The 10,735-nt window shown below is 32.8% G+C and overlaps 1 protein-coding gene across 1 annotated transcript; it reads left to right on the plus strand.

Moving 5' to 3' along the window:
- Positions 1-3,130: 3,130 nt before the first annotated feature.
- On the plus strand, positions 3,131-9,150 carry LOC143246165 (abnormal spindle-like microcephaly-associated protein homolog). Its single transcript, XM_076492376.1, has 5 exons — positions 3,131-3,324; positions 4,638-4,830; positions 6,233-6,387; positions 8,013-8,165; positions 8,831-9,150. The coding sequence occupies exons 1-5, from the start codon at positions 3,139-3,141 to the stop codon at positions 9,146-9,148; spliced, it is 1,005 nt and encodes a 334-aa protein (XP_076348491.1). The 5' UTR covers positions 3,131-3,138; the 3' UTR covers positions 9,149-9,150.
- Positions 9,151-10,735: the final 1,585 nt, after the last annotated feature.

The following is a 10,735-nucleotide window of genomic DNA, read 5'->3' on the forward strand; positions in this document are numbered from 1 at the left end:
GTTTGTTTCTCACTTGGTAATGTCTTCATGATATCACATTATATCCAGTTTGTTTCTCACTTGGTAATGTCTTCATGATATCACATTATATCCAGTTTGTTTCTCACTTGGTAATGTCTTCATGATATCACATTATATCCAGTTTGTTTCTCACTTGGTAATGTCTTCATGATATCACATTATATCCAGTTTGTTTCTCACTTGGTAATGTCTTCATGATATCACATTATATCCAGTTTGTTTCTCACTTGGTAATGTCTTCATGATATCACATTATATCCAGTTTGTTTCTCACTTGGTAATGTCTTCATGATATCACATTATATTCAGTTTGTTTCTCACTTGGTAATGTCTTCATGATATCACATTATATCCAGTTTGTTTCTCACTTGGTAATGTCTTCATGATATCAAATTATATCCAGTTTGTTTCTCACTTGGTAATGTCTTCATGATATCAAATTATATCCAGTTTGTTTCTCACTTGGTAATGTCTTCATGATATCACATTATATCCAGTTTGTTTCTCACTTGGTAATGTCTTCATGATATCACATTATATCCAGTTTGTTTCTCACTTGGTAATGTCTTCATGATATCACATTATATCCAGTTTGTTTCTCACTTGGTAATGTCTTCATGATATCACATTATATCCAGTTTGTTTCTCACTTGGTAATGTCTTCATGATATCACATTATATCCAGTTTGTTTCTCACTTGGTAATGTCTTCATGATATCACATTATATCCAGTTTGTTTCACACTTGGTAGTGTCTTCATGATATCACATTATATCCAGTTTGTTTCTCACTTGGTAATGTCTTCATGATATCATATTATATCCAGTTTGTTTCTCACTTGGTAATGTCTTCATGATATCACATTATATCCAGTTTTTTTCTCACTTGGTAATGTCTTCATGATATCACATTATATCCAGTTTGTTTATCACTTTGTAATACTTTTATTCTGAATTTTTCTTCCAACTTGAAGCGAAGATTCATTTCAGTTGCATGTATTACAGAAATTGTAATGAACAGTTTGTGTGAAATAAGTTTAAAAAATGATTACAGGTTTGAGAGATTACAAAGCAGCACAGTGAAGCTTCAAGCAGCTACAAGAGGTTGGTTAGTACGTCGACAAGTGAAAAGGTTAAAGGCAGCCATTACAATTCAAAGATGGTACAAAAGTTCTCTGATTAAAAGACGTTATCTGAAAATCTATCGGCCAGTGTTACTACTCCAAGTCAAGGCACGTAGTTGGTTACAATGCCAGCAACTTCTTCAGATGGACCAGCAACTTGAAATTAGAGTAAAATTACAAGAAGCTGTTCGTGGTTTCTTGGCTCAAAAACACCTGGATGTAAGTAAATCATTGTTTCAGATGTTGTTTTTTTTATCAACTACTTTATGTATCTATATTAGTCGAAACATTGTCGAGGTCTGTTCATTAGTTGAAATTGTAGATTATGAAATGCTCTAAGATCTAGGTATACTAAATGTGGCACAGTTTACCAATGAGTTTAAGCTGCTTTAGGATGCTAAATGCTGGAAAAAACAAACATTAAAACGTTTGATATTTAGTCCTAAAAATCTGTATTCATATCAAAACACTGATTTAACAAGTTTTCATTTTAATCTTTAAATGTTTTGTTTTGAAACTTGATTTGTTGAATATATTACTTATGGATATCACTGAGTACCTCTAAAAATAATAAATAGAATGTCTGACCTTTCCATTTACTTATCACAAAAAGTGATAAAACTGAATGTAATATTTAGATTAATAATTAAATAGGGGTGTTTGTGTGAACTTGCTGTGTTAATAACAAAGTTTTTATTCTAAACATTTCTGAAATGTTGAATTTCTTGTTGGTCATATTACTGTAGTATATTTTGTATTATTGAATATGTTAACATTATAAATAATTATCTTTTGTTTATTTTAAATTATAGGCTTTACTTATAGCAAAAGCTGTCAAAGTGGAATGTTTTGTAGCCATGGTATTACGTCATCTATCGGCTTTACGAGTTCAAAGGTTTTACCGACGAATATTAAATTTGAGGTTGGCGAAGAAACAACTGGATGCAGTTGTTGTTATTCAGGCTAGTAATCTTAGTTTTTAAACATTAAATGTTCATACTGGTCAAAGTATATGGGCATTATTTTTATGCATAAAGAGTGCAACTTGATACACATCTGACCCCAGAAATTTGGGAATAAAAATCACTTGTAAGCTACCATAATTTCCACACTGCTCTACAGTTTTTCAATTTAAGTTATATCACTCAAATCACAATCTGTTGGTTGTGGCTTGTGGCTTGAATCTTCATCCCACCAAACACGCCAGCCCTGGGGGTGGTTTTTGTGATGGTCAATTGTATTGTCTGTTAGTAACAGAGTAGCCCAAGAATTAGCAGTGGGTGGTGATTACAAGCTCCATTTACTCTAGTCTTTCACTGCTAAATTAGGGATGGCTAACACAGACAGTCCTTGTGTAGCTTTATGCAAACTTCCAAACAAACTACAAGTGTGTGACAAGTTCAATTAATATATCATTTATGTTTTTTAAGATAATGATTGGTTGAAAGGTGAGCTTGAAAAAAGCTTGTCATGTGAAAAGGTGTGGAAAACTATCAAAAGGATTGTGGAAATATGTGGTAGGGGGGTTACTTACATTAAATGGTTTTTTTAATGTTAAATATCAAATTAACTCATCAGTGTGAATACTGTGTGATAATCCCTACAGGTATGACTTGCACATTTTAACGTTTTTCTAAACAAAGATAACTTATGAAAACAGCACAATAACTGTTGTATAACCTAGAACAAAACTAATATTTTGTTTTTGAGTGTTGATGAAAAATAAAGACAATTTTGTTATGTTTATTTTATTACTATTACTGTAGTTAAGAAGTTTCCTTATTTGAGCTAATATGGCATATTTTAAATTATAAATTTTTCTCTTTGAACAGTGATATACATCTTAGTGCTTTTGGAAAGTGAAACAGAACATGCTTCTATTTTTATAAGTACTTCTGATTTTTGTAAACTTGCTTTTGCCAAAATTTGATTTATTGTAACTGTACAACTTGTGATGTCTTACATTAAGTATTTCATGACTTCTCCAGAGGTGGATGAGAGGACGCTTGCAGAGACTTTGGTTTTTACACCTGCAACAGAACGTAATACTGTTCCAGAGAGCTGCTCGAATTTATCTTCTTACACAAGAAAAGGCAGCAACTGTGATACAGGCAAAAGTGCGTTCATGGTTGGTTTATAGGAGGTTGGTAAAGGAACAAAATGCAGCTACAGTTATACAGGTTTGTACAATCAAGTGTAGACTGGAAGGTAAAGTGTGTACACTGAAGTTTAGCATAAATATTGAGTTGACCTGTTAAGTTTTAGTGGTCAGATTTTTTATAAGGATTATTAGAGCTTGCATAATTCATGTGTGAATAAAATGTTATCCAGATCTTAAGTCAAGAATGGAACCAGTTTCTTCCTGGTCTGTGTAGAGGACCAGATAGAGATTGATGGGGCTATGTCTTGTAGGTATACATGCTTTAATATTTAGCAGCTGGAACAATAAAACTGTTTGTTGAATGCAGGGGCTACAGAGGAGTCGAAGGCACGTTTTAGGATGGCTTTAGCCCTAGAGAGCTGAACCAATTTGAGTTGTGATAATGGAATTTTGGGTAAAACCAAATAGGAGGCTATTTTTCAACCAAACTTGTGTGTAGTGTAGCCATAACAGATTTGCCCTGTGTCTAATACCTTTGACCTTGAAGCTGTTTTAGGCCTGCCATTCTTGTTCTGATGTTTCCTGCAATAAGACCAGGGCATTGCAAGTTTATTGGTTTTCTACTGTGATATGTCTACAGTTATCTGTTAACAATGTTTATTTTTGGGTGGTATTTTATCACATAAGTGAGAAATAGATCTGTTATTTGTTGTTCATTGCCTTCTACAGGAATTTTTGTTGTTGTTGTTGCAATAATCAGATTTTGCAGCTAACGAATCATGCTCAGAAAGTGCCTGTTAAATTGGATTTTGTAAAATGAATCTTGACTGGTCTGAGCAGGAGATTAGGGTATGTTTGTGTGGCACCATCCATACAGAAGAGAAGATATATATAAATTACCAGCATTTTAAGATGGCTGACCATTGTGTTGATCCATAATTATTTTATTATAATTCTGCTCATATCCAAAAGTTTCTTGCAATTATTTTATCTAATCAGATTATTTGGTCTGTTTTATAACCATCAGTATAACAATTTCAGGTTTGTTATAGTCTTTTTCTCTGGTTCAGTAGATTTAGTTCCTAGATTTGTCGAATCGTGTTGCCTAGTTCAATCGTGTGTTATGTCTGTTAACGAGTCAGGTGGTTCCGGGAATTTCAAAGGTCATGTTTCTGTTATATTACTAAAAATGTTAAAATCACTTACATTTAGTTGTAGTGGTTAGATTATTATTAGATGTGCAAATTAATCTGTTTTCTTTAGATATGTAACAGAGAGAAAAATTAGAACTCTGACAACATGTAGGTAAGTGTATCAGTTTCTCTTATTCTTTGTATATCATTTGTCATTGTTTAAAAAATTAATATTGTAGTAATGTTTCTTTCACATCAGGCTGCTTGGCGAGGGCACGTGCAGCGTTGCAAACTCAAGAGTCGTCAACTGAAAACAATAAGAGAAAGATTGAAAACCGTTAATGCGAACGCTACTGAAGATAAGAAATTATGTAATCGAACAACTTCGGCTCTAGATTTCTTATTACGTTGCCGAAATCTATCCTACATCTTGTCTGCACTGATGCATTTAGGTGAGACTGAGATTTTTTAGCTCTCATGTTACGACACCCACTTGTTTTAATTACTCTCAAGATTTGTAATTAGAAAACAGGAGAGAAATAATTTTTCAAGTTTTATGTATGACCAAACGTTCTTGTGGGTCTTAAATCCAGGAATTTTGTTTTTTAGAACAAACTTAACTAAATTTCTCAATGTTGACGGATGACGTAGCGAAAAATGTCAAAGTTTCACTTGCTTCGGACACGGTGTTGGTTTATCTTTGCTGATGGTTTAATGTATTAAGTCTGTAACCTTTTAAAAAAACAAATTAATCATAATAGTACTAATTTCTGCTTTTATCTCTTCCATTCTGGTTATGAGAAAGTGCAAAGTGCTATTTTATTATCTTATGGATTTCTCTGTTTCTTGGAAATACTAACATATTCAATACATTTCTGTTATATTCTGATGCTCACATTCTAGTGTGACCACTGAGAAAATGTACTGGAAAACTAAATGAAACATTTTGTTTAGTAAGAAGCCTAAGAGTGTTAATAAAATATTGTGACAACTTTTATCACGAACACGTGCATGTTGTATAATGCTCGAGTGTTTGTGTATGTCGTTCTATTCTGTGCTGCTAGGCAGTGTCAGATCCTTTAATATATGGCTTACAAAATGTTTGTTTTGAATATAAAAGTTGAGATTTTTGTAAGTTTAAGAAGAGTTGTACATGTGTAGTAAGTATTTAATGAATTACAAACGATTTTGTTTGTTGCATTTGCCCTCTGTCTTTATATCTGAGAGTGCATACATTACATAAAAGTAATTTTGAGACTAGCAATTACACAAGATTCCATCTGTTGTTGGAATCATTTTTGGAATCACTTAAACGCTAGAGTTAACATTTTAAAATCATGAAAATTTTTCTGTTTCTGGGACCAAGAATAATTTTTTTTTTTTTACATTCTGGAAAAACTGTTAAAATGTTTTTATTCTGCGTAAAGATTTTAATGGTTTTACCTTCACTTGAACTAAACCAGGAAAACTTATTAAACACTGGTGTGTGATATAATAACCATCTGAGGTTGTCTGTTATAGAATGAGTATTGATGTAGAATGTCTAGGATGGAAAAATATATTTTTAGGCCTAACAAAAGTGATAAATTCATGTTAAACTGTAGATATTTTTTCTTCACGTTTCTCCTAGTAAGTTTCCTTAAGAAATGTAGGTGGAATTTTAAAATGAAACTTTTGTTTAACCAAAGAAAACGATTGTTTTAATTATTTCACTATTAATCTTTCTTTCTTCTAAAATTTTTAAATTTCACTTACTGTGTTTATACCAAAGCTTTTTATGTTGTCCATAATTTCCTTGTAAGGTTGTTTTACATTTTTGAAAGTTGTGCTAAACCATTTTATGTAATTGCCCAGATGTTGTTACCCGGCTCTCGGCGTCATGTTGTGAGAAGATAGCTGAAGGCAGTGCAGTAGAAATCCTTTTCCAGTTGATACGAAGCTGTAACCGAAGCTTGCCTCACATGGAATTGATTAAATATTCCACAAACATCTTGTTAAATCTTGCCAAGGTTTGTATTCTCCAACAGAGATTCTGTTTCACTTGGGTTGTTACCATGACAACATAGGTTCTGCTTCAAATGTATTATTGTTCCTTGATCATTTTATTTCTAAATATGATCTAGGAAGGTCGAAACGTTGGTCTTTGCTTATCAGTAAGTGTTAATACCAGCCGTTCTAAAATACATTTTTATTTCAAGTGGGTTTCTCGTCATCAAGAAAGGCGAGCTGTTTACATTGTGTGACGTTTAGCTTCTTCAATCTTTCTCTTATCCAGTACTGCATGTTTCTGCAACACCTCTATAATACTGAGTTATTTCTTGTTGCAAGTTAACCTTATTTTATTTCATTTCTAAACTGGTTTTTATAAACCAGATGCTTCTGTAATGACAGTTTAACACCCGGCTTTAAACTTACATTAAATATTTTCTGTTATTTTCCTTTATTTGTTTTCATGAAATCTTTGCCTTGTTTTATTATTACCATAACATACAGACCTTAACAAAAGAACTCTGAGAAAGTCATTGTTTTATTATTACCATAACATACAGACCTTAACAAAAGAACTCTGAGAAAGTCATTGTTTTATTATTACCATAACATACAGACCTTAACAAAAGAACTCTGAGAAAGTCATTGTTTTATTATTACCATAACATACAGACGTTAACAAAAGAACTGTGAGAAAGTCATTGTTTTATTATTACCATAACATACAGACCTTAACAAAAGAACTCTGAGAAAGTCATTGTTTTATTATTACCATAACATACAGACCTTAACAAAAGAACTCTGAGAAAGTCATTGTTTTATTATTACCATAACATACAGACCTTAACAAAAGAACTCTGAGAAAGTTTGTGTGTGAAACTGAAATCCTAACCATTCACAGAGCTTTAAAGGAGTATTATAGGTGGGGCTAGGGTGAAAAAAAAAAAAAAAAGCCCATTTTGTGGTTTCACTTTTTTGTTTTTTCATGATGGGCTCTGTATAAAACGTTTAGCCTGGGACCTAACTTACCCTTAATTTGTTTCCGTATAAAACGTTTTTCCTCAGCTATTACTATAAAAGACCAACTTAACTGCATCATTTTGTGACTTAAGTTTTAATTTATACCATTTTCATGAGAGTAAGAAGTACAAGGGATTAAAAAAACACTTAAATTGCATTGAAATGAACTTGTAAATGTGTTTCAAACTTTACTACTGAAGAAATGTGTTAATTTCTTTGTTTTATGTATGCATGTGCAGGTATTACTCAAATATTGTATATATCTTATAATACTGTTGTTTAAGCTACATTATACAATGTTATTGTATTTAAGATAAGTGTGTCATGTATTTATGGCCTAAGTTATCTTTAATAGTGAGAGTACCCTTGTCTTTGATGAAACAAAGCATTATAGTTTATATAATTACACATGTAAGAAAAGCGTACTTAATTAGCTGTACTCGTAATCAAATTAGATTTCAGTTTTGATGTAAGTGGGCATCTGGTTCTTATCACAAATTAATAAGTGTAACTTGATAGCATTCTCTCTCTCTTTGTGTAATAGATGCACAGTGTGTGTTTCACTTGATTTTCTCATCATATTGTAACACAATCTCAATGAATTGTTTTCTTTCCACATCAACAGTATGATAAAACGGTGGATTCTGTGTGGACAGTGACTGGTTCTCTCGATACTCTGCTGGACCTCTTGCGAATCTACAGAGAGAAGGGTGAAACTATTTTTTCGAAAGTCTGTACACTGTTATGGATCTTCTTCCAGGATCCTGGGAAGGCCTCGGTAATAACGACTATCGACCAGCTAGTAGAAATTAAAATCTAGATAGACTTTTATCTTTGTAAACTTGTTACAAGGAAGAGAGTTCTAGGAGCAGCCAAACAGAAATATCCGAAAATTATGGTGTCTGAAATGTGTCAGATTTGTTGTGAAGTGAGATGGTAAAAATGTGATTTACATTAATAGGGTGGTAATGGTATACAATTAATTCTTAGTGTTTTAACTACACTGTTGTTTTAATAAATGTAAAACAAGAAATATATTACAAAGGATACTGTTTGCACACTAGGCTGTAGAATGACACAGAGGATATTCATCACAGTTATTAACAGTCTAACAAAAGATTATTTTAGTGTTCCTTTTACCTCTACAGTGTTTATATTTTGTGTTCTTAAGTGTTGTAATACTTTGGTTTTTTTCTAACCTGAATTTACATGTGATTATATTTGCAAATATTCTAATTTGGGTCAGCTTTGATATTGTGTCCTGGAGAGAACAAACTGTGTAATAATTTTGGTTTGTTTGAAATGTAATTAATTGTGAAGTTCTTGTAATGTCTTCTGTCATATTTTTATTTTTACAACTGTCAACTGTCTTTATTATCTGAAACCTATATTACTTGAAAGAGTGTATGAACTGAACTGAATGCTGACTTGACTTTGTTGTAGGTGATGAAATCTAACAAGAATGTGATGGAGAAAATCAAAAGTCTCCATTATCTTACCTGTCGGCGACACAAGATGGAAGAGGAAAGGAAACTGACCAAAGCTCGGTTGTCCACCACTCTATCGTCTTCATTTCTCTCATCTTCTGTGTGTTCCAAGAGCGTGATTTCCAGCATGTCTGTCTGCATTCCCCATGTCACCAAAAACCAGCCACAAATCCAACCAGACTGGATACTTGGACACAAACACATGCGAGAATTTATTGATCCAGTTGATGCTATAGTTGCAGTGATGAATATGTCAAAGAATTCCAAGCACTAGGACCGTGTCTTCCTTGTACATTCTTATGATTTTATTCGTGTTGTATGTGTGCTGTAGTTCATACACCTCTCATTTTATCACTTTTTTAACCTGTATAAAAAAAAAACAAAAAAAACAGATTATCATGTACGTTTTATGTTGTATAATAATAAAATTGGATTAAACTCAAAGTGGGAAAATTTTGTCAGTTATTAAAATTAATAAGTTACATTTTTATTTTTGGATTACCTCGTAACACTGTTTTGTTTCTTTTATTCAAAATAGTAGTTGTATAAAGTATGCATTATGGTACTGAAGGAAGTGATTTACATAAAGGCCAAACAAAATTTTTATTTGCAAGTTCTAACAGTTTATATCTGAATGTGAGAAAAGAATGTTGTATATATCTGTAATATCTAGTGCTAACAATACCTGTGCCTGGCATGACCAGGTGGTTAATAATCTAACAAAAGTGTTGTATGTAAACACAATATATCTGTAATATCTAGTGCTAACAATACCTGTGCCTGGCATGACCAGGTGGTTAAGGCAATACTAGACTTGTAAACCACAATATATCTGTAATATCTAGTGCTAACAATACCTGTGCCTGGCATAACCAGGTGGTTAAGGCACTAGACTTGTAAACCGCGGGTTCGGATCTCCGTCACACCATGCTCGCCCTTTCAGCTGTGGGGGCGTCATGATGTGACGGTCAATCCCACTATTCGTTGGTGAAAAGAGTAGCCCAAGAGTTGTCAGTGGGTGGTGATGATTAGCTGCTTTCCCTCTAATCTTACACTGCTAAATCAGGGACGGCTAGTGCAGATAGCTCTTGTGTAGCTTTGCGCGATATTCAAAACAAACCTGATACGTGTATTTATGAGGCCAACTGGAATACGACAGACATATTTTTAGATTTCACAAACAACAACTGTTGTGGTGTGAATTAGATAAGTGAATTATTATTAATTCTATTTACGTCAGTTACAAATCAGATTGGTAACTTAAGGATTAATAACATAATTACTTGTTTTTCTAACGTCAATTTTTATTATTTTATTTGCATTAATTTTACTGTCCCAAAAGAACTGGTGTTTCTGTACAAATACACGAGATTATAAAAAAGGCATCAGGCTTAGCAACTGTTTTGGAACAAATATGAGGTTATTAAAAAAGTCATTAGGCATAGCATCTGTTTCGGTACGACATGTAGGCTTAGAAAAAAAAATGTTAGGCTTAGCAACTGTTTTGGTACACAACCATGAGGTTATTAAAAAAAAGTTGTTAGGCATAGCATATGTTTCGGTACGATATATAAGCTTAGAAAAAAAAATGTTAGGCTTAGCATTATTTTCAGTATAATACGAGAGTTTGAAAAACTTGTAGGCAAATGTTACACGAAGTGACTAAGGTATTGCTTTGTTTGTTGTTTTTGAAGCAGACTTGAACCGAGGTGGGGCAAATAAGATGACACATTGATTCTCTACTCGAAATTCTTCAACGAAACTAAACGTTTTAGGAAAGAAAAGACAAAACAAAATCACATAACTTAGTATCCACTCCGCTGAATAATAATGAATGATTAATTGTGATGATACAATCACA

This window comes from Tachypleus tridentatus, chromosome 3, assembly GCF_004210375.1.
Source record: "Tachypleus tridentatus isolate NWPU-2018 chromosome 3, ASM421037v1, whole genome shotgun sequence".
NCBI classification, from domain to species: domain Eukaryota; kingdom Metazoa; phylum Arthropoda; class Merostomata; order Xiphosura; family Limulidae; genus Tachypleus; species Tachypleus tridentatus.

What these genes read in the sequence shown, in the direction of transcription:
- LOC143246165 (XM_076492376.1), top strand. Translation starts at nt 3,139, where the DNA reads ATGAGAGGACGCTTGCAGAGACTTTGGTTTTTACACCTGCAACAGAAC. An exon ending in GTCTGCACTGATGCATTTAG is followed by an intron (nt 4,831 to 6,232) that starts GTGAGACTGAGA and finishes GTAATTGCCCAG; the next exon opens with ATGTTGTTACCCGGCTCTCG. An exon ending in TCTTGTTAAATCTTGCCAAG is followed by an intron (nt 6,388 to 8,012) that starts GTTTGTATTCTC and finishes CCACATCAACAG; the next exon opens with TATGATAAAACGGTGGATTC.